Source organism: Esox lucius, chromosome 19 (genome assembly GCF_011004845.1).
Source record: "Esox lucius isolate fEsoLuc1 chromosome 19, fEsoLuc1.pri, whole genome shotgun sequence".
Classification (NCBI taxonomy): domain Eukaryota; kingdom Metazoa; phylum Chordata; class Actinopteri; order Esociformes; family Esocidae; genus Esox; species Esox lucius.
The window spans coordinates 28,166,758-28,190,991 of NC_047587.1; the positions used below are offsets into that span (position 1 = coordinate 28,166,758).

The 24,234-nt window shown below is 44.9% G+C and overlaps 2 protein-coding genes across 3 annotated transcripts; one reads left to right on the forward strand and one right to left on the reverse strand.

Annotated features, from left to right (window-relative positions):
* The first annotated feature begins 518 nt into the window (after positions 1–518).
* Positions 519–6,955, forward strand: znf276 (zinc finger protein 276). The gene is made up of 11 exons (XM_010884103.4): positions 519–1,076; positions 1,220–1,532; positions 1,661–1,707; positions 1,849–2,211; positions 3,783–3,864; positions 3,961–4,044; positions 4,235–4,360; positions 4,666–4,741; positions 4,846–4,963; positions 5,614–5,713; positions 5,890–6,955. Exons 1-11 carry the CDS (start codon positions 809–811, stop codon positions 6,155–6,157), a joined length of 1,845 nt encoding a protein of 614 aa, XP_010882405.2. The 5' UTR covers positions 519–808; the 3' UTR covers positions 6,158–6,955.
* Positions 6,487–24,182, reverse strand: LOC105018563 (FA complementation group A). 2 transcript variants are annotated; one of them, XM_029115223.2, is made up of 42 exons: positions 23,971–24,182; positions 22,810–22,922; positions 22,231–22,315; positions 21,909–22,051; positions 20,849–20,944; positions 20,659–20,732; positions 20,403–20,506; positions 20,191–20,304; positions 19,995–20,058; positions 19,793–19,905; positions 19,632–19,708; positions 18,947–19,088; positions 18,681–18,814; positions 17,605–17,715; positions 17,425–17,520; positions 17,272–17,331; positions 17,081–17,169; positions 16,901–16,961; positions 16,407–16,456; positions 16,205–16,281; positions 14,531–14,629; positions 14,257–14,390; positions 14,043–14,113; positions 13,605–13,704; positions 13,290–13,477; positions 13,068–13,161; positions 11,178–11,393; positions 11,000–11,073; positions 10,782–10,910; positions 10,587–10,662; positions 10,327–10,490; positions 10,021–10,126; positions 9,210–9,269; positions 9,012–9,116; positions 8,815–8,930; positions 8,556–8,706; positions 8,147–8,209; positions 7,818–7,920; positions 7,646–7,721; positions 7,196–7,346; positions 7,009–7,107; positions 6,487–6,805 (listed from the first exon to the last, which is right to left on the reverse strand). In XM_029115223.2, exons 1-42 carry the CDS (start codon positions 24,029–24,031, stop codon positions 6,707–6,709), a joined length of 4,338 nt encoding a protein of 1,445 aa, XP_028971056.2. In that variant the 5' UTR covers positions 24,032–24,182; the 3' UTR covers positions 6,487–6,706. The 2 variants fall into 2 exon arrangements, with proteins under 2 accessions (XP_028971056.2, XP_028971055.2); XM_029115222.2 differs by having other exon boundaries at positions 7,646–7,736.
* Positions 24,183–24,234: the final 52 nt, after the last annotated feature.

Consider the following 24,234-nt stretch of genomic DNA (forward strand, 5'->3'; position numbering starts at 1 on the left):
ACTGCAGCAAAACATGTACACTGGACAGAACCACCTGGCCACAGAACTACATACATATAAAAACAACACAGCAATCCATTGTTATAAGGTTTCAACAGGGTATCATCAGTTTATTGACTTACTGGGTATTTAGTCTTCATTTACTAGAGATTTAACATTAAGACCATATTGAGTATTCATAGCCCACTTTGACATCACCGTGTATTGCTATGGAAAGGGCGAAGTAACATTTTTAAACAAATGAAATTCCACTTAATAATACATATGAATCAGTGTTAATGTTAAGACCGTTGTTTGTTTTAAATTATAAATTATGCTGCAAATTATTGATTGCTCTTAGGGGTTTTCGACTGATATCTATAAGTGCTGAGTGAAATGGGCAAAAAAGGGCAATTGTAATTATAATTAATTGATTCTATAATATAGATTGATACCTGCCTACAATTTCGTGGCTGGCTTTTATTTTGAAGATTTCAGAAATTCCGTGAACCGGACGTACTTTTTTAATATTTGTAAACGCTGGTATACAGCTACCGAGTATACTAGTTTGTGTTAGTTGAAAACGATGATGTATATTTTCCTAAACCACTAATGAAATGCTAAAACAATGACGACTCAGATTTGACGCAAATCGTGTTCTCTTCACTGAAAGTCGCAGTTACAAGTCTTAAACCAACTGTGGGTTAAAAACAGCTAACGTTGCTGTACGGACACTTCCCAATGTTAGATTCAATGCTGCCTGTACAGTACTCCACATTACCTTGATACGAAGTTTCTACGCATCCACCTTGTGAGTTGGGATTGTGTTATGAAGAAGAGAGGGAGGCGCGTACGGCTGCCCGATGTGCCCGCAGGTCAGAGAAAACAAACTCAGTCAGTGGCGGGGGTCAAGAAACCTACCGTGCGGCAAAGAAGACACAATAATGCTGCAAAAACAACTCCATCATCAGTTGCATTTGATGGATATTTCGAGGATGTTGGTGCAAATGACAAATCTGCAGGATTACAGTTGAGCACAACAGTATCTATGGAGACAGAAGGGGAGGAGCATCCAGATAACAGATCAAAGAAATCAGGTGAGTCCCACGCTAAATTATTCACAAAACCAGTCCATATTTTGAGGTCAGTTACAGGTAGTTGTCAGGTGTGTTACCGTCATGTATAGGATTAGCTGATACGTCTTGTCAAATGCAATCTCCTTCCTTGACCCTTCCTACAGGTATGCACAGACTTAGCACTGCATTCTGTCGACTCTGTCATGGAAAGTTCTCACCACGGAGGCTGCGACATGCCTTCGACAAGTGGCCAGGGTCATCGGATGGGCTGCCTGAGACAGAGACGGCCCAGTCGCCACTGCTTTTCTACACAGACTTTCAGCGCCTTGTTGGAGTGCCGTTGAACCGGGATCCCCGTCTTTCACAGTTTGTCTGTAAGAACTGTCACACAAAATTCTACAAGTGCCACACTATCCTGCTCACATTTCTACAGAGGGTAAACCTCTTGCCCACTGTGAATGTGCACACCAGAGACAGGTGAGGAAAAGTGCAAGCAACAATAATGTCCCAGGTTAGAGACATCCCAGCTGAAGACACTTAAACATATCCCAGCTGAAGACAGTTAAAAAAAACAATTATTCTTTTTTGTTTTATTGTGGTTTCAGGAAGACTACAGAATGCTCTCGAGAAACGCTAGATCCCTCCTTTTTGTGTAAGTGAATACATTCCGTCAGGACAAATTGATTACAGGAATTTGATACATGGACATAGCTGTCAAGGTTATAACCACCACTGTCATTAAATGTGCCATTTCTCTCACCTCAAACCTCTTGATCACCCCTACCTCCCCCAGCACCCACCATCTCCTCTGATCCCAAGTGTCTTCATAGCCTGGTGTCCTGGGCCCACCACCACGCAGAGGACTGCCGCTCTTGCCCTGACCTGAAGGAGGTGTTGGAGGGGCAGGAGGGGCAGCGCTGGGGCTCGGTCAGGGCCGTCTGGGGTTGCGTGGATGGACATAGGTATGTGATGGACACACAGACCAGTCCGCCCAGAGCAAACCCTGGCCACACCGAGAGTGATCCCCTGCTGGAAGGTGAGCAGCAACCCAGGGGGGAGAGAACCCATGTGAACACCACCGTGGCCCAGCCCAGTCCTGCTGCTACCCCTCAGACTCAGAGCTCCATTCACACTGATGCCACCACTAGTGCAGATGGTGAGAAAGCTTTTGGTACTTTTATGTTACCCTGAAAAATGGGAGCACAGCATTTACAGTAGCGGCCAAAAGTATCGGCACCATTGCACTTCCTTCAAATAACTCACAATTGTTTCTAAAAAGGCTGTATTTGATCTTCACAATTCATTATTTCACTGTCAGTATTACTTTTGTTGTTGATTTATAACCTAATATATACTTTTAAATCCGAAAAGCCTTTGAGCAAATTAACTGCTGTCGAGTGCTTGCGATAGCTATGGATGACCTTCCTGCACCTCTTTACAGGTAGTCTGGCCAACTCTTGTTCCAGCTGCTACATTTCTCAGAGATTTGAAGGGTGCCTCCCAACTGCTGTCTTCAAATCTCCACAGGTTATTAATAGGATTTTGACTCATTGCTGGCCACTTCAGAACATTCCGGCTTAGTTTTTGTCTTGAATCATTCCTAGATGCTTGTTGAAGTGTTTGGGGCAATTGTACTGCTGGAAGACCAATGACCTTAGACAGAGACCCATCTTTCTGACACTGGGTTCAACAGTACACTCCAAAATGCCTTGGTATTCTCCTGGCACTGGGTAACACATTCATGGCACCCAGTGCCAAAGGCAGCAAAGCAACCCCAAAACGTCACGGCATTTCCTCCATGTTAACGATATGGAAGGTTCTCCTTTCTTTGATTGGTTTTCTGCAAACCTAGTGTGTGCTTTACCAAAATTCTCTATCAATCTCACCTGGCCAGAGGAGATTGTTCCAAAAGGATTGTGGAATGTTTCCAGTCAAGCTTTCTTATGTTTCTTTCACACAAGTAGCTCTACCATATAACCCCCTTTAATTTAGTTGGCAATTAGTGGTGTGACTGTCGAGCATTGAGTGTGGCAGCTGATCGACTGATCAAGGCTTTTTCTCCGCCATTCCAACAAATCTTTGCAGTCTTCCATCAAGTTCTTTTGCGGACATGTCCAGGGATTTTGGCTACAGTGGCATTGGCTTTAAAATTGGAACATCGAGGTCTAGCAAGATGGATTTGTAGCCTTAGGATTGTCCTTGCTTGGCTAGTCTTTAGTCCGATCTCAGACAATTCTCGTTTTCTTTATATTCTCTAAGCTCACTGAGGTACACAGGGTGAATCAAGGAGAATGAGTCCTTTTCTGTATTCGAACAGGTTGAATGGGTGATTTTCACATTGCAGGGATCTGCAACTCACCTGTTAAGTTCAATTCCAAAATGAAAGAGAATCACCTGCCTGAAATATTTATTTCTATGTCTAGAATGTGCCAATTATATTGTACAGTTCATTTTAGGATTTCTTTGTGAAAGTTTACAAGCTGAAAGTTTGTAAATTAAGATTTTTCAGTTTTGTACAGCAAACCAAATCGTTTTTATTTTAACTGTTTTCCAGTTTAAATTGTTTTCCCTTTTTTGAATAGAGTGCTAGGGTGCAATACCTTTGGCCAACACTGTAATGTCAGTATTATTTGCTGTGTAAATAAGTCTAGTCCAGACTGCATAACCATCCATGACTCTTTTTAGATGAGTCCGATATTATTTTTATCTTCTTGCAAATGTCCTTAGAATTTCTGTTTGGTGAAGAGACTCCCTCCCCAGCATCAGCACCACTTATGGACAGGACAGGAGACAGTGACCTGTCTGACAGGTAAGTCAGCAGGGAAGCACATGGTTGAAGTTCTACACTCCTGGGAAGTTAAGACTGGTTCAAATTTAGGCTGTTTGTGTCTGTGTAAAACCTTAGGAACGTGTCCAGTGAGGATGAGTTTGAAGATAAAAGGAAACATGGATCTTCTGATGAATTATTTGAACCATACCCAGAGAAGAAGTGAGTGTATTGATGTGGGTTCTAGCTATTATGCATATCAAAGCAAAAATAGTTCACATGGAAGAAATTGTATTGATACACAGTAATAACATATTAGTGGACTTGTAGTGAACAATAGTAGTAAAGAAAAGCCATCAAATTCATGTCTGGGACACCTTCAGTACTTTATTTCCTTTCCAATGCCTTGCAGAGTTGCCTCCCCGAAGAAAAGAACCAGAAGAAAGGAATCAAAGGGTCCAGAGGAGCCTCAACAGCCTAAAGTGAGAAAAAAGCCAGGACCCAAGCCTGGCTGGAAAAAGCCCATAAAGTCAGAAAGGTAAGGTTTTAGGGCGTTCTACTGAATCACGAATGCTTCTATTAGTAACACGAGAAATATAGTTTAAGGTGTCGATGATGGCACAGTGGTTCAAGGCACTCTTTGGTAGCACCAAGCTGAACAGCCCAATTTAAGGCTGATCCTTTGCTGGACTGCTAGCTGGTGAGTGGTTGGGACGTTCCACGGGAGGTGCAAATTGACCAGCATCATCCTGGTTAGGGTCACTTGTTGAGCTGTTATGAGAACTGACTTCAGATGCAATGTGGAAAGCTCTAGTTAAGGGAGTATCGATTTATTTTTCTCAGAGAGGAGCTCCCCAATATCTACAAATGCCCATACCAGGGCTGCACAGCTGTGTACCGAGGTGCGGATGGCATGAAGGTCAGAATCCATTTTGTGCTTACTGCTCAACCTCTTATGTAACCAGGCGCATTTCTGGCAGTACATTTGTGTTTCTGAGAGCTGTTTTTATCACTGGGGTACAGAAACACATTAAGGAGCACCATGAAGAGGTCCGCGAGAGACCCTGCCCCCATCCTGGCTGCAACAAGGTCTTCATGATTGACCGTTACCTGCAGCGACACGTCAAACTCATTCACACAGGTTTGGACTGGAGATGGACACATTATTGTACAACTTGTACAACATTGCTCACACATCAGAAAATACCAAAGTAAATTTGTGGTTCCTTGTTTTTCCACATTGCCTGTACTGGAGGCAGTAATCACCTTTTTATTTCACATGCAACAAATATATACTTATCAACAACAGATGAGAAAAGGAGAACAATCAATGTACTCATTTTCAGATGTTTAGTTTGGAGTAGTAATGAGGCACGACTTTCATTCCCTAATAGTTTTACATTCAAGGTATTTGTCCTTCGTTGCCAGCGAAAGCATTATATCTGGAACAATATTGCTACAGTAGCTATGCATCAGTTCCAAATGGGATGTTTTATGCTACAGCCGTACACAATAAGAAAGTTTGCTACTGTTTGCATTGGCAAATATCTTCATCCCTAACTATAATAAAGATGACAAGTGTTTGACTTGAAATATGTTTGATGACCAGCAAGGCAACTGTACAAAACTAAATGCTTTTAGCTAGCTGGATTTACTTCCTCCACTGGCTTTCAAAAGGTTTGCTTAGGGGAGTATTCATTCCACTAAAGAAAACCTAAGTTTTCTTTAGTGAAAAAAAGATCAGGACTGAGCCTTGTGTTGACATGAAGTCTGAACATCCTCCTTTTCCAGAGGTGAGGAACTACATCTGTGACCAGTGTGGGCAGACCTTCAAGCAGAGGAAGCATCTGTCTGTGCACCAGATGAGACACTCAGGAGCCAAGCCACTACAGTAAGTCCAGAGGGACATAAATCACATCAAATTTCTGCAGCCTTAAGGCGTTGTGAGAACCTCAAGCACTGCCCGTTCCTAACGAAAGGTAGCCAAGCCTTTGATTATGTGGTAGGATTTGGGCTGGACAGGGTTAGGGACAACCTACTCACTAAGCCCCCTCTCTCCACTCTCAGGTGTGAAGTGTGCGGTTTCCAGTGCCGCCAGAGGGCATCCCTAAAATACCACATGACCAAACATAAGGCAGAGGCTGATCTGGAATTTGCGTGCGGACTGTGTGGGAAGCGCTTTGAGAAGGCCCACAACCTCAACGTCCACATGTCCATGGTTCACCCTCTCACACAAGCCGCTTCCGGAGAGAACGCTGACAGCCCCCCCAACCCTGCAAACTCCAACATGCAGAGCGTCACGGACATCGGGGAGATGAACCCCTACACTAGCTGACAACAACCACAGTGTCCATTGAACCACAACAGGGGCCCTGCACAAGAACTCGGGTGTTGAGTGTGATGCCTGCTGGAACTGATTGACATGAGATGTAGAGTTTTTTTTGTTTTTTTTAACCAACTTGGACTGTAGAATATAACAGTTCCTCTGGAGTGTAGGTAGAAGAAACCTGAAGGGTCTAAGCCATGAAATGGTGTGCTCTTGTTCTGGTCTTGATGCACTGTTCTGTGGTTTCTTCACTGATGTCAGTGTTAAAGACAGTTGACACGTGGACCACCTACGCTCCAAACCCACAGTGTATTTGATAGTGTAAATTAATACATGTGTAGATAAATGCTTTTTTTTAATTAAGCTGTAAAACAGGCTCTTCTGTGTACTGATACCTTTTTACAATGCATAAACAGTGTTTTCTCACACACACACACACACGTTAACCAGAAACTTCCGACCAAGGTCTCGGTGTCCTCACTCTAAAATAGCTTTCTAATGTTCATCAGGAAAGACCAGATAGTCGGTATGTCCAAGAAGCACCTTCTGCCAAATTCATCACAAGAAGTCCAGCTCTGGGCTGAGGCTGGAAGCACTGAGGTGAGAGACCAGAGCAGCAGTCACCTCAGGGTCCAGGTGACCACACAACGTCTCCAGCTAGGGACAGGATAGAGAGGGTCACAACTATCCATGAGGTTCAATGCATTTGGAGTCTGCTGTTGTGGTAAAATCCATGAATAAATCATAGCCTGTATGTGTGTGATGTTTGATATTTGTGATATCCTAATAAATGAACAATATCATATCCATCAACTCAGTTCAATATCTGCCACACCGAGGTCAATGCAGTAAGGTGTTACCTGGTGCAACTGACATTGAGGTACTGAGCTTGGGGAGGTCAGAGAGATGGTCTTCAGTAGCACCTGCTGAGCCCGGGTCAGAATCTTTGAGGGGTCCATCTGGGAGACGAAACCAATTCAAACCAACAACGCGGTCAGAGGGTTGGTGGCCACACATCAGTCTAACACATAAACATGACTAATTCACCTGATCAGTTGGGAGCTCTGTCACAGGACAGGGAGACTGGCCGTCCATGAAAAGCTTCATGAGGGAAGTGTAGCAGAAGACAGCAGTGTGGAGGAACCCTGGGGCCTTCACTGTCCTCTCCAAAACCTCACAGTTAAGATGGGGGACTAAGCTGAAATAGAAACACAACATACAGCTCTGGAAGAAATGTAGAGACCACTGCAACTTTTTCTTTCCTTTCCAAAAAAGTTAAAGGAAGGTTTTGAGTGAGGAACAGAAGGGTTAAAAATAAGAGACCACGATTGAATGCTTCTGTTCCTCACTCAAACTTTCCTTTTCAACTTTTTTGGAAAGGAAAGAAAAAGGTGCAGTGGTCTCAATTTCTTCCAGAGCTGTATATACAGAACACATACATGAACCAGAACATTAAATGAGAACCACACTGATACTCTGAACACCAACTAGATATACCTGTAAAATGCTAAAGGCATCAGTCTTGTGTGTTGATCTGATGTTACCATGACTGCTGGCTGGTACAAGCCTTGTTCTAGGACAGGAAAAACTAAATGTTATGAATAGAAAATATGACCAAGAGAAACACACAGGCCACAGTTCAGCCAATTAAACAACTGATAAACCATACCAGAGCCAGGTGTCTTGAACAGCAGCAGCCAATCAGCAGAGTCCACAAGGACGGTCAGGATATCTTTGCAGAGTTCGTGAGTTCTCTGTAGGCCCTTCACCTCCTGTGTAGGATGTCAAAAACGAGTTATTCTATGAGCTGTTCTGTTGGTAATAAAGACGTTTTATACATGTTCAATACATTTTTGTTTAATGGGCAAGTACTTAGAGATAGGAGTTCCCTGACCATGTGACCTAACCAGGAAACACCAGAAAGGCCACCCCTCACAGAGCGGCATGTGGTCTTAACATGGATGAAGTTGTGTCACCGGAAGAGAGACGTAAACGTACCTGGGGTGTGAGGAAAGCGGTGAGCAGGTCGGTCACACAGAAGAACAGGAGAAACACCAGCAGCTGAGGACAAGACGTATCAGAAACACGATGAGATCACCTGGCAGTTGTGCTGGTGTCTAAAAATTCATGACAGCCTTGTGACACTGATCAATGGTCTGATTAATTAAGTTGTTTTCCTAATCATCAGTTTGTCTACTTCTCAATCATTAACCAGAGACTGTTTGAGTCCAATCCCAAGAAACATTTGGACCTTTAGATGTACGCTGACCTCTGTCCTTGATGTGAGATACATTAACTCATTTGGCCTGGTCTCCTGCATTGAAGCTCACAGACACAGTGGCTGGTGACCCAGCTGAACAAGCCTTGGCTGAATACCAAACCCTTTCTGACTGGGATGTGACCGCACCTGTCTGTTCTCCTCCGTCTGTTGTCCAAACATGTCCAGGCTTATCCTGACGACCTGGCCACTCCCACAGCCGTCCCATACGGAGTGCAGACAGGCTGCCAGGAGCAGGGGAGGACCACAGGGGGCTGGGCGTGACATCCCGTCCTTTAAACTGCCCGGGAGACACGACGCAGTCAGCAATCTCAGGAAATAACACTGGTTTCAGTACTGTCTGTAAACACTCCATATATCAACAGGCAGGTATAGATGACGGTTTTACCTGCAGGCCCAGAGGTGACAGTCAGCCAGAACGCTCAGCTGCCGGGGCAGGGGTTCTCCCCCAGTGAGACGACGCCAGAGAGAGCCCACCACAGGGGAGAGACGGCCCCACCAGCGCTGAAAATGTATACTCGGTCAGCACCTGAGAAACAGCCATGCTGGAGACTGTGGTCATGGTGGTGTAATACGATACCATACCCCGGCAGAGACCAGGAGCAGGGGACAGTGGCGACTGATGGAGGACATGGCCTTGTTCACTTCCCCTGACGGACAGGAACAGCTCACACCGGCCATGAGCACAGCCTATGAGGAATTTAAGAGATGTTCCCATTTCTTAGTTAACATTGCTTAGCGGTCTGTGGCGGCTCGTCTGATAACTGAGGGGGACCAACTTACGGTTAGGCAGTGTGCTGTTAGCTGGTAGGGCAGGAGTCCGCTTGGGGTGCAGACATTCCTCTGATGCACACAGAGATTTAGTGAAAGAGGATAAAAAGCATTCATAGTGTTTTGGGGGATATTATCTGGATTTTTTAGAGGTTGGGTTACATTAAGTGAACTGTGGATTCATACTTCTGACTGTAGCTACAATGACAGGTTGTCTCGACTTTCTGTTTAATACATTTAGAAATTAATGTTTTCATTCTATTGTTGTTCTGAGGTAATTTTCTTGACAAATGACTAAATGAATTAAACCAAGTTATGTTTGCTCTATGTGAAAAGCGTTATAGTTTTTACTTATAGGCTGCTTGTGCTTTATCATTAACCACAAAATAGACTACAGACAATGACATATTTCGAGAAAATGTAAAGGCTGGGAACTTTTCATGGGTTAAATAAATCAGATTGGTCAGTGGTTCCATTTGACTTGTGTAGTTAGAGTAACAATAGAGGGTTGAACTAGTGATTATCAAGTTACTTGGACTATTGGATGAACACATACTTGACCTGACCTACTGCCCGTGCTTTTATCTTTGTGCCAATTAAGGTTACGTTTGATTTTGGCAAAGTAAGTTGCCATGCTGGCCAGTTCTGCATGAACTATCTCTTCTGTTTTCCCAGTTCCCAATGCCAAATCAGAAGCCAAATTGTGCAACTGCATTGTTTGAATTTGAATGCGCCCATCTTCATGTGCTGCGGGCAGTTCTCCATAACAACATGGGTGACGCCATCTGTTGGTGTCTGGACCAATGCTCCCTCCCTTTCACACCTGATACTGGTTGACATGTTCCATGAGGGTCCCACAGTCCAGAGTCCTCTTCCCTCCATCAGTCTTCACCGTAACCAACATGGCTGCAGGCAGTGACAGGATAACCCTACAATACACGAGCAAGTGGTTGAAACAAACGGCCACACTCAGGCTGTAGTGCGCTGCCATAGTATATGACAGTGATTCTGAACTTCGATGGTTGGATATTTGTGCTCTAGACTAAACAGGGGTTTGAAGGGTAGGTGATTAGTTTCATCTTTGGAGGACCAGACTCTAGTATCACTGACATATATCCCAAACACATACCTGTTCCATGTCTGCAGGGTCTGCTGAAAGCTCAGCTCACCACTGGTTCTCGAAAGATCAGAGATCACAGAGCATCTACGTGAAATCAGATCCAATAGGAAATGTCCCTGCTCATCTTTAGTCCCCTGAGAGCGACTGGTGAGCTCCATCTCATAAACCATCTCCTGTAAAACACAAGGAAAACAAAGGAACATCAGAAGAAACACAGACGGAATAGACACTAACATCTGTTAATAAATCAAAAGACATGGGTGCTGTACCTGAAGTCTGCAGAGGATATCTGGGAGACATGTGCCCATCTGTAATGGTCTGACATTGTTCTCCTGGGTCTGAGCGCTAAAAAGACACGGAATGGCAGGTGATACAGACTGAACCACTGGCAACTGAACAATGTCTGGCATTTAATAATCTGGATAGCCAGAGGTGCAGGCTCCAACAAGCCAAATTCTCCCCACCCATTCTGCTGGTCCACGATAGCATTCAGAATGTGTGAACAGGCGCTCCTCACGTCTCCTCCACAGCCCCCCTGGTCTTCAGGAGACGGGAGGTAGAGCTGCTGACACGCCCACTGCTGGTACTCCTGTCTGATGTTACAAACACAACATGGGACTAGACACACCAACATCTTCACAGGAACCTGGGTGTGTGCGGCTCATTTAGGCATGTGCTTCACCTCTCTGGGTCAGACAGGGCATCCTCACTCCTCTGCACCCGGAGTTCAGCTGCCAGCCACTCTGAAAAGGACAACTAGACAAAGGGGAAAATGAGCCCCACTGATGTGCTCAGACAGGGGGACCATACAGCTGTGAGAAGGCTAGTGGAGCCATGGTGGTTTCAGACAGTTTCGTTACCTGGTATTCTGAGAGTTTGACCAGGAGACGGAAGGGGGCATGGCTCCACAGCACCCAGGCAGACTTCCTCCAGGTCGTATCGGAGTCAGTAACACTCTTCCACAACCAATGATCGCCTTCAACCTGTCTGTCTGGCCCCACATATTCAGATTCCCCATTCACTTCAATGGGCAACGTCCGAGCATCTGGTATTAGTCTGGGAATTAGGTACAGCAACTGCAAATACACAAACACACAATTTATCTTTCTATCCTAATAAATAACAACAACAACAACAACAACAACAACAACAACAACAACAACAAGAAAACATTGAACTTATATAGCATTTGTCTTTAACCCAAAGATGGTTTACATCAGATACAAAACATACAACATCCAAGGAGAGGGACTGAACAGTACACAGACATAAATAAAAGGAGTTGGACATGACACTGGACCAGGAAAGTGCAGGGGCTAGGGGTAGGCTTGTTTGTACAGAAGATGGTAACAGATTCAGAGTCACGGATTGATCGTGGAGGAGAGTTCCAAAGCCATGGAGCAGCCATGGAGGATACCTTGTCTCCAAAGCTCCGTGGCTTGGACAGGGGGGTGATGAGGTGATCAGCTGCAGCAGAGCGGAGTGACGAGAGGGTTGGTTATGGGGAATAAGATCAGAGAGGTAGGGTGGAGCAAGCTGATGGAGGGCTTTAAAGGAGAGCAGAAGAATTTCATAATCAACACGCAGAGGGACAGCAAGCCAGTGGAGTTCCCAGAGGATAGAGCTGATGAGCTGGCAGGACTTGGTGTTGGGGAGAAGTCTGGCTGCTGAGTTTGGACCATTTGTAGCTTGATGCCAGAAAGAAGTGAGTTGCAGTAGTCCAGGCAGGAGGAGATGAATGCATGTATGAAGGTTTCAGCAGCGGTACAGGAGAGGGAGGCCTTTAGCTTGGCAATGCTGCAGAGGTGAAAGAATGAGGATAGCACTGTCTGTTCTTTATGCTGTTCAAAGCTGAGGGAGGAGTCCAGGATGACGCCTTGGTTGCGTGCACGGGAACAAGGAGAGACAACGGTGTTGTCAATGGTGAGAGTGAAGGTGCCAGTTTTGGTGAGCGTGGACTTGAGTAGCCTGTGAGTAGTAGTTCCGTTTTATCACTGTTGAGCTGGAGGAAGTTTTGCTGCATCCATGATTTTATTGTTGACAGGCAGGATTCAATGTGGACCAAAGTTGGGTTGGTGAGAGACTTGGTGCTAAGGTAAATTTGAGTGTAGTCGGCATGTCATTGAGGGAGATGTAGTGGGTCTGGTTGGTGAGGTATGAGTGTAGCCAGGAGAGTATGGTTCCCTCAACACCCAGAGCCTCCAGGCGGGTGAGGAGGACCTCATGACTAACTGGGTCAAACGCAGCACTCGATGTTGAGGGCACCAGCATCAGCATCCTTGTGGGAGCCTGAGATCTAGCCTTGAGCCAAAAATCCATGTTCCTTAAACCCTAGCCCTAAACCTAACTCTAACTTTCACCTTAACAATTTGTATGCCTAAACTTAACCTAGGTTTAATGTCTAACCCTGAACCTAACCAGTAATGCCTAAACCTAAAAGTCTCCTATGTCCAGTTGTGAGCTCCTCCCTAAACCTAGATATCACATATCATACTGTAGACCTGCCAAAAAAACATTGTAGGGATGGATTCTCAGGTTTTACCTTCTTTGCTGCAACTTCAGATCCCATCATGTACATATAGACGTGGATCAAACACACAAACAGCCAACCAGAGCACTTCAACAGTAGGCCTGTGTGACATTGTGCTAAACCAGCAGCCTCCTGCTGCTTGCATAAAGGGCATCCAACAGTGTTGCTGGGCGATAAGAGGTGCCTCATTTCAGTGACAGTGGAAGAACAACATGCACACCTTTTTATAGAGGCCGCAGGGAACATACTGCAGCCGCTGTTCACACGCTGACTCACTCAGGCAGAGCCCGTAGCACAGGGCCGCCACACAGAACCTGGCAAACACAGACGTCCACATGAGCACCTGTCAAGAACACGTCACGGTGCCTCCTTGCCGTCCAATCCACTGTATAATATCTTAATGTAAACCTGGACACAAAGGGTCCCCTCTCCGGTCACCCACCGGATGCAGAAGAGCATGTCGGTCTGGGTGGTGCAGGACAGGGCGGCGGTCAGTGCCTCTGGGCCAGACAGAGGGCCGGACAGCAGGGTTGGGGACAACTGAACCATGGGACATTGGGCCTGGGAGGCATGGAGGTGCACAGCAAACGCTGCCAGTCCAAGAACATGAGCAGCACTCAGTGAAGCCCCCTGTTGAAGGACAGAAGAAAACCATGGGTTACTGGAAGAAAAGGGAGTGTGGGGCGAGAGAAAGAAAGGGAGGATGTCAGAAAGAGGAGTATGAGCAAATGAGATGGAGGGAGGGAGATATGTACACCTGGTTGTGGAGTAGATCCCACATGCGATGCAGGATGGCAGCGGGCAGCTTTCTACGTCCCAGCAGACTGTTGACGAACTGGGCCGCCCAGGGGCTCTGTCTTGGGTCACAGAGCACATCGGGTCACAGAGCACTGACAAAGGCTACGAGGCACTGAAGGGCAGATACTCATGGTCTAAAATGACTGGACCCCGGACAAAAGTAATGGTTTAATGAAGTTTCATTTCTATTAGCATTTGTATAAAATAACAGGCTTATTTGAACATTCAATACACTGTACTGAGGCTCAATACCAGCACTATTCATTCATCTTTGTCAGCAGTGCCAATCATGCTGGACCTGACTAAATTTAAAAAAAATCAGGGATAATTGTGCCAGTCTTTAAATCTCAGTCCGTGGTACATAGGTATTCTATGGGTGGCATAATTAGTCCCTCACTTATTCGGTGGACTTATTCTGGAGGTGTCCAAAAGACTCTGGCAGAAGCTCCTTAGAATCATGTTGACCACCTGAAAAGACAGGACAGAACAGTGTGAGAGACAGAGAGTGGCCAGCAGATATAACCACAATGACAGACAGAGTGGGAAACACAAAGTAGGTGAAAAACGAATTCAAAGACATAAGGACAGTCGGCCGTTCCATTTCTTCCTACTTTAGTGTGCAGCTCAGGGGAAGTAGGATCATCTACATGAAGACAAATGATTGGTTGGCCAACCAGTTCCTCAGCACGTTCAGGGAACACGATACTCAGTGTGTGGGATATCCTGGCCAGCTGGGCACACACTTCTGTAAGGTCAGAGAAAATACAGCTTTGTTTGGTTTGTCTGCGTTAGTGTCAGTGTGTGTGTGTGTATATATATATATATATATGTGTGTGTGTGGGGGGGGGGGGGGGGGGGGGGGGGGGGGTACTGTAGTCTGCTCACCTCCATCACCAACCTCTGTCAGCTGGGCTCTAAGATCCTGTAGTTGGACCTGTAGAACCTCCAGTGGATCTTCATCATTCACCACAGAGTGCCCTTTACCTAACAGCATACAGGGAAAACAGCTCTTTAACAGCGGACCAAGGAGGGAAATCAGCATATATTCCAATGCGTAGGCTGTTTAACATGGGATAATGTACAGTTGTGTTCAAAATAATAGCAGTCCAACATCACTTATCATAATTATCATAATAATTTACTAGTAGGTGTAGTAGAGTAATAGAACAGAAAACCAACAGACCCAACAGGCATGACATGCTGCTGATTCTGTGTAATTGAATCATTAATTGAAAGGGGCGTGTTCAAAATAATAGCAGTGTGGAGTTCAAGCAGTGAGGTCATTCTGTGAAAAAACAGTTGTCACAGGTGGCCCTTAGTCAAGGACAGCAAATGTTGTACATGCTGGTTATAGTGCAAATACCTGAGAAAATCTGAGTAAAATGGGTCATTCCAGACACTGTTCAGAAGATTAAAAAGTTGATTGGAGAGGGGAAAACATATAGAATGCAGAAAATGATAGGTTGCTCAGCTAAAATGATCTTGAATGCTTTAAAATGGACACCAAAACCAGAAAGACGTGGAAGAAAACGGAAACTACCATTCGAATGGATCGAAGCCAAAATGGCAAAGACTCAGCTCCAGGGTGATCAAAGAAAAGTTATCGGCAAGAAGCCCCCGCAAAGTCCCATTGTTGAAAAAACGACATGTGCTGAAGAGGTTACAATTTACCAAAGAACTCACTGACTGGCCGAAAGAAAAATGGCGCAACATTTTGTGTAGTGATGAAAGCAAGATTGTTCTTTTCGGGTCTCAATAAATCAAATTTAATCAAATTTATTCATAAAGCCCTTTTTACAACAGCAGTTGTCACAAAGTGCTTTACAGAGACACCCGGCCTTAAACCCCAAGGAGCAAACAACAGTAGTGTTGAATTTCAGGGCCTAGACAGTTTGTCAAACGACCCCCAAACACTGAATTCAAGCCACAGTACATTGTAAAGACAGTGAAACATGATGGCGCAAGCATCATGATATGGGGATGTTTCTCATACTATGGTGTCGGGACCTATTTATCGCATACCAGGGATAATGGATCAGTTTGAATACACCAAAATACTTCAAGAGGTCATGTTGCCTAATGCCGAATAGGAAATCAAAAATGCTGTTTCTGAGGCAAAACCAAGAAATGCAGAGGAACTGTGGAATGCAGTCCAATCATCCTGGGCTGGAATACCTGTTCACAGGTGCCAGAAGTTGGTCGACTCCACGCAACACTGATGAGAAGCAGTTCTCAGAAACAGTGGTTATACAACTAAATATTAGTTCAGTCATTCACAGGAAGGCTAAATCTTCAAGCATTTTTCAGTTTGTACAGTAAATGTTTTGAGTTTGTAAAGACAAATGCAGACACTGCAATTTTTTTTAACAGCTTAACATTCCTTTTTCATCACATTTTGGAAAGTAATAACATATTTGATGAATCTTTTCTTCATATTTTGATGTGGAATGGAATGTGCAATGTTCCCAATGCATTTGCATGTATGGAAATAAAAGCTATTATGAGGACTGTGAGCTTTACACACTATTATTTCAAACAACTGTAGCTGTGCTGTCCTACCGTCATGGTGCCTCCGTCTCTCCCTCTGACAAGACTCTACGTAGGAGGAGTACAGGGCAGCTGGGATCTTTTCTGCTCTAGGACACAAAAGAAGACAATTTGAACAAGAAACAGTAGGAATCCAGGTAAAACATCAGAGTCAATTCCAAAGGTATTATGAAAGCTGCGATGAGCGACAGTTTTGCAGAGTGCCAAAACTCACATTTTCAGCGAGTCGATGAAATTCATCCTGGCATCAGGCTTCACAGGAAGCTGAGATGGACAGAGAATATCTGGTCAGAGCCTGTGATTTGATTGAGTGGCGTAGTAAGAGCTCCAAATAGAGCTCTTACCACACGCGGGGTCAGGGGAGACTCCCCACACGCGGGGTCAGGGGAGACTCCCCACACGCGGGGTCAGGGGAGACTCCCCACACGCGGGGTCAGGGGAGACTCCCCACACGCGGGGTCAGGGGAGACTCCCCACACGCGGGGTCAGGGGAGACTCCCCACACGCGGGGTCAGGGGAGACTCCCCACACGCGGGGTCAGGGGAGACTCCCCACACGCGGGGTCAGGGGAGACTCCCCACACGCGGGGTCAGGGGAGACTCCCCACACGCGGGGTCAGGGGAGACTCCCCACACGCGGGGTCAGGGGAGACTCACCACACGCGGGGTCAGGGGAGACTCACCACACGCGGGGTCAGGGGAGACTCACCACACGCGGGGTTAGGAGAGCAGGGAGAAAACGGTTCAGGAAATAAGGCCTTCTGAAAATGCTGAAAAAGAGTGTGTGTGGTAACAATTACAACAGTGAAGAACACAATAGAATAAGTGAAACAGCACAACGATCTCAATGGGTCACTTATGAGAGTGATGCTGTGGGTAAGGTTCCCACCTGGCCTCCATGACTGTGGCAGATATCCTTCCTGTGCTGTCAAACAACGACACCGCTCTTTCCACATCCTGAAGCGCCTGAGACCGCGGCTGACGAAGCACATTAAACAGAGTGATACACGTGAGCAGCGCATGAAATCACATTCTCAACAGCACTCAACTACATTAACAACCAGCAGAGGGCAATCTAACCTGCACTGAGGCTCCTGCTCCAGAGACGTCTTCATAAAGACCCATCTCCTCCACAGAGACCTGCAGATGGAGAACCCGTTATTACAGCAGGACAACAGGTCGTCAGTGGGCTAAACGATAAGAGGCTTTGTTGCATTCGTGACTGGACCAAACCTTCAGGTCAGCTAGTCTGGTCTTGGCCAGGGACACGTACTCCTTCAGTAGGGCCCGGTGTTTCGTGGCGACATAGGGTGGATGGAGGATGTGGACCTGAGGGAGCAGACCACCCAGAGTCAGAACCACAGAGACCAGTAAAGTGTTAAAGCGGAGCCAAAACGGTATAGGTCACCTGACCTTCAGGTACTGTGGGGGCTCAAAGGGCACCAGGTCCGACATGAACTTCAGCAGGAACACCAAAGATTTCTTACTGTTGCCATGGCAACTGTTGGCACCACCAAAAGCCATCTGAGAAGACAGGAGAGACCGGCCCATTATTCACGACTGTGCAACACTTCATGAGTTTGAAAATACAAACAGAGTAATATACAACGCGGCAACCCACAACCTCAGGTAAATACTGCCTAGCTGTGGAAATGTTTCTCAACTGGCTATCAGCCAAAAGACAAACAACCTTTTAAGTACATTTAAATATAACTGTGCTCAACGTACACTACCACATAGCCTGAGGTCTAGAACTAACAGGAACTGGTTCTACCCCCTACCATAACACTGTTAAACCACATCGACAAATGATTCATCAAAAGGCTACCAAGGAATAACTACACTGTCCCCATTTGGTACATCCCCTTAAGGTCTGACTCTACACACAGACTCCAAACCAAACACACAAATGTTCAGACATAAATGTTACAGATGTTGCTACTGCTAATAATCTCTACACTGTTACCCCTACCTAGAGGCACATCAACCCAAATGACTTTGCTCCCCCGCAGCCTGTCTCAATACTGCTTCATCCTGGCCAAAGTATTGTAATTTATATTATTTCTGAATTTATTCCTTGTTATAGTTATTCATATTCTGTGTGTTCCTACTTTTAATCTTTAAATGTTTTATTTAATTCAGTCAACATTTTTAGAAAATGGCCCATAAGTAAGCATTTCGCTGTTAGCTAACAAACCATGTGAACTAAAACTGTATTTGATTTAAAAAATACAAACCAGAAAAACAAGCAGAAAGCTTTATACAAACCCACCCCCAAAAAAGTTGATTATTACTCATTTGTTCTGGAATTTCCACTTCCTACCAGCTAACCCACAAGCAGGACAGACAATCCACTTAAATGTAATTGTATTCAGCATTCTGGCTTGTGACAATGGCATCGTTTCTCAAGCAAACGTTTCAGACACATTAACCAAGTAGTAACCATTTTAACTGATGTTTAGGCAATCACAGACTAAGAGCAGACTTGCCTTAAACCACTCACTGTAGGATGGGAAAACGCCCGGGCCCTCGAGCGCTCCTTGGCGGGCCAGGAGGAAGGCCGTGATCATGTTCTCCAAGTCATACACCTCGAATGCTGAACTAAGGAGCCTGGACAACAGCTCTGAGTACACAGACAGAAAGAACTGTTGATGCGTGTGTGTGTGTGTGTGTATCGGTCATGTTTCCACACAATCTATTTTGTGGCCATGCCAAATAGACTTCGATTGGATAGGGATCTGATTTGTGCATGTACCTTTCAGAATAGGTTGGGTGTGTGGGTTGTACACCAGCAGTGTGGAGACAAAGGAGAGCACATGCTGCCAGTTCACCTCATGAGTCTCCAGTACCTGCTGCAGGTGAGAGAGAAGCTCCTGTACCTCGAAGACAACTGCCAACTAGGACAGAAACAAAGGGGTAGACATTAGCACTTGTCAGAGATAGCCAGGTCACAACTCTAAAGCAAGGTTTAAATGTGTTATTCAACAGGGCGGTTTGACAGATCGGTTACTGAAAAAAGCCATGAAAAGGATTAGCTTTCACAGGTAAATACAAAGGACATGGAACCCTTTTCAAATGTCAATTATACATTAATGTAACCCCAGACTATTTCACACAAGATCAATGTCCTGTGTAAAACACCCTAATGTCATAAACCAAGGATAATCATTCAGTGTCAGAGATAAAATCTCAGTCACACACATCACACACACACACACCTCCGGAAAAAATTAAGACATCACTGCACCTTCCAAAAAGTCGAAAAGGAAGGTTTTGAGTGAGGAACAGAAGGGGTCAAATTAAGAGACCACGGCAAATTAAACACTTCTTTCCTTTTCAACTTTTTTGGAAAGGAAACAAAAAGTTGCAGTGCTCCCTTAATTCTCTCCAGAGCTGTAGATAAGTATTCATAAAATCCCAGCAGAGCACCAGTCATTTACCTTACGAAACAAGGTGGTCAACAGCGGACAGGTTTTAGCGAAGCCCCACTCTCTTTGCGTGGCAACGGCATCAGATACTACAGAGGATGCAGAGAACACAGGGCCGGTGGTTTTACAAGACAGCCCTCCGTATATCAACGGCCCATGTCAACTGGTCTCACCTTTGAGTCTGGGTCTGTAAGTGAGAGTGTGGGTGAGAGAGTGGGTGAAGAAACGGCGCAGTGCGTCAGGTGAGACGGAGACACCACACAAGGAAGCGTCAAACATCGGCACCCTTTATGAACAGAAAGAGACACGAGAATGAATACGGATGATTATGTTCTGTTCTATGGTCATGAGTGGTTGGCAGTCTGTCTTCTTCACCATAACGCCGCAGCGGTTTCACCAGACTGCAGGAGCTGCTGGCTACCCAAAGTATCCAGGACCCCTGGGAGTGGGGGAAACAACAACAACAGAGAAAACATATCAGAGGTTAACAAACAGAACTTGGCAGGGCGATATACAGTAGATCCTGTGTACTGCAGTTTAGTGCTCCAACGAGGTACAAATTAACACTCACAGGAGAGCATGTCATCCAGAACTAAGCAGCACACCTGGGAATGCTTCCTGGACGTTGGCACGGCCGAGTCCTGGGTCCCTTCAAAACCAGCTTGTACCAGCGCTGTCACCACAGCTGCAACACAGCACAGTGGCTGTCCAGGTTACACTGCGCCGACACACACAGTCATGTTTCAATGGGATTGGCTCACTGTGACGACTGGAAAGGCTTACTAGACAGAACCTGCTGACGGACCACATCTCCATCATCATTCTCAGAAGCCGTCCAACCACACAGAGCCTTCAACTCAGACACCAACCAGAGCCTTGCCCCATTCCTACCGCAACCAGAGCCGGGGGAAATGGGAATCGATGAATAGCACATCAAAGACGTAACAGGAGTTGTAGGACACAATCGGTTTGAGAAGCTTGTGAAAGCCCACAAACATTCCAAAACACAGTATTTAGATATTAGCCAGGCTACTTATACCTTTCCAACACGTGGTCCAGACTGAGGATATTCTGAGTGTGTAAATGGTACACCACCTCCAGCACGGGCTGCTTCTACACAAGGAAGTCGTGTAACAAGTACAGTATATAAACACAGGCTCCAACCTTCAACCGCAGAGGTCATGAACAGTGGACTGACAAGAGAGTCTGGTTAGTGTGCACTCACTCACCTGATCCCTCCAGTACTCCTGCCAGAAGAGTTTAGAGCAGAAGGCTCCGAGAGAAAGGAGCTCACGGGTTGACTGGAACAGAACAAAGAGCTGGGCCTGAACAGGACAGAACAAAAGCTGAGAATGTAGAAAAGGCTTGCAAGCTGACAGTCAGGTTTTTGACAACACAGAAAGATACAACGCAGGTACAAGGTCTATGAATTAAGATTACTAGATGTCCCAAAAACATTTTAGCTGAGATGACACTGAGTTTTGAAAATAAATAAAATAACAGTTATTGAACTACATTAAATGTATTAACGCCCTGTGATAGAATAGTGGCATGCCAATAACAGCATGGGTCCATAATCTGTACTAAATAGAAATGCCTAATTATGCATAATGTAATTATCTGTGCTGACACTGCATTGCAACACAGCGGTGTCATTGAGACCCAGGTTCTTATTCTGGTGGAGAATGTGACTGGTGGTGTCTCAAATTGGGTCAGCACTGTAAGGGTTTGGAGGGTGGATGGTCGGAGAGGGATGCCTGGCCACTTCACACTCTGGGGACTCCCTGTGGCGGGGTTGGGCGCCTGCAAGTTTTATTGAGGTCATTAGATGAAGAATTGCTCTCCTCCAAACGCATTGATTCTGGCCTATTTCCTGGGTGAACAAGCAGTGTAATAAAAAGCAAAACTGCATGGCAGAATGTGCTTCTGACAGCAAATTTACAGATATTCGGCTGTCCCAGAGCCTGTAATTACGATTACAAATTGGATCTCTGTTGCCACGGGGTGGACACTGAAAAGGTTGCTTCTCAGGGCCCATAACACAGTTCCGTTCAGCCATGCTATGCCAAAGTAAAACACCTTATATGCTACTCTTACCTCACTCTATTTGGGTTCTGATTACGAGGGGTTCACTGATGAATTTCCTATAGCAAAATGGCTCCCCCATCTGCAAAAACTTTAAGAACCACTGCCGGGAAAACTCTTTAAACACTAGCATCATAAACCCACATGGTGGAGGATGGAAATCATGCTTAAAACAAACGTATCCAGACTATTCCCAGCACCAACCCTTTGAGCAGAGTTGAGCAGGACGTGCTCTCTGTCCCCCTTGATATTGCTGGTCAGGTCCAACAGTCTCTCCAGCACCATCTTCACAGATATGGCTGCCACAGGAAGCTCCAGCTCCGCAGCCTTCTTCCTCAACTCACTAACTGAGAAAAACAAAGAGCATTTCAATTCCAACATAAATGTGTATCTCCCACAGACAAACACAAGTGGGGCTCAATAGTATATAGTATACCCTAGTTAAACAAGGGGGCACCTGCCTTGACAGAGGCTTTTAGAAATTGTAAAAAAAAAAATATATATAATAATACTAAAATAAACTCACCAAGAAACACAGCCCCAGGACTTCTAATGGACAATTCTTTCTGTGCAGATTTCCCTTGGCATATTAAATTGCAAGGGCCCAGACTCTATAAGGACAAATGATAAGCATGTCTTAGGCTGGCCATACAATACATGAACATATACAATATTTTTTTGACATATATATATATGACGCGACTTTAAACGTAGAGGGACACAAAACATTTTCAAATATCAAGAAAAGGAACGGTTATATGGACACAAAACATTTTTAAATATCAAGAAAAGGAACGGTTATATGGACACAAAACATTTGTAAATATCAAGAAAAGGAACGATTATATGGACACAAAACATTTGTAAATATCAAGAAAAGGAACGATTATATGGACACAAAACATTTTAAAATATCAAGAAAAGGAACGGTTATATGGAAACAAAACATTTGTGCACAACTCGCATTATGACAGTTGTCTCGTGATTTCCATTTGTAGAGAAAAATATAGTTGCAACTTCCCTCAGACATCTAAACCTTGTTTGCTACCACTGTCCACTGACTTCATCCCGATGTAGAACCTGAATATATTCACGTAACACTCACCCCAACCTCCAGAAAAAGATCAGAGAGGTTCTGGTGTCTGTTTAGCAGCTGGACTGCTGCCTCCCGCAGCTCCTCTGCATTCACCTGCCTTGGTCTCTTCCCAACACGCCCTGCTGTAACAGGATCACAGCTCCGTTACTTGTTAGTAACAGTAACAGAGTTTTGAAAAACAAGATGTTTTATCACAGGGTATTTCTTTATTTTTACTAATTTTCCACATTGTTAAATAATAGTGAAGACATCCAAACTATTAAATAACACATGGAATCACGTAGTGACCAAGTGGTAAACAAATCTAAATACATTTCATAGGTTTGATGTGTTCACTACTATTCTACAACAGGGAAAATAGTTCAAATAAATACACTTGAATGAATAGGAGTGTCCAAATGTTTGACTGGTACTGTTTGAGTTGGGTTTCAGTGACTAGGAACAGAATTGCAGACAGTAGATAAAATACAAGCATAGACTTCAACTCTATTTAAAAGTATGGATTTTAGCAAAACAAAAAAAAGCCTACAGCTACAGTCCAGAGAACACCAACAGTCAGGAACTCGATGTTTAAGAGTTCACATTTTTACAGTAAGTTGTATGTAGTCGGACGTCCATCTGGACACACATTGCAGTCTTCTCTGATGAATCAGTCTGTGGTAGCTACCACCTCAGTCTCCACTCAACTCCATTGTTGTGATGAATAATGTGGCGTCAAGTTGTTCGTCACCAGAACTAATCTGGATTACGTTGTACAGAGTTTTCAGATCCTTTGCCTGATTCTTGCCCTTCTGTCACAAAAGTATATGTAAACCTTTGACAGCTGTTCATGAAAAGCCAAAAGGAGCAGTTGAAATACTTGAACCCCTTACTTGCACCGATGACCAAATTACCGCAAACAGTCTAATACTCAATGGAATTGTAACTGAATGAGTCGATGCCTGCTTTATACAGCAAGCCACCGCCACCTAACTAACGATCTGTAAGGTAGTTTCCATTGTCGAAAACGCGGTGGTAACCTGGCAACTGAGACTATATATGTTTTATAAAACCTAGCCATGTTGGGTTGTGGTGCAAAGATAATGCTAATAAGCTAGCTACTGTAGAACTGTCTGTGCTGTAGCCAACTAACATAAGTGTAGTTAGCTAGCACGTACCTAGCCAACTTACCAAGAAGACACGAGAGTGTTCTTTTCTGAGTGGGACACACACTTGACGTCCCCAGCGACATGATATTATGCTGGAGTAACGTTAGTAGTCCGCCTGAACCATTTTCTCCTTCATGTGTAAAGTGAGCCAGCAAACGTTAACAAATCAATCGGCATATTTTGGGCAAGTGTGTATACAACGTTTTCCCGCGCTCTTTACTTTGGTCTGAGTCAGCTGCTTCACAGCCAATCGACGGACGCTGTGCCATGATGACATACCTGGGGG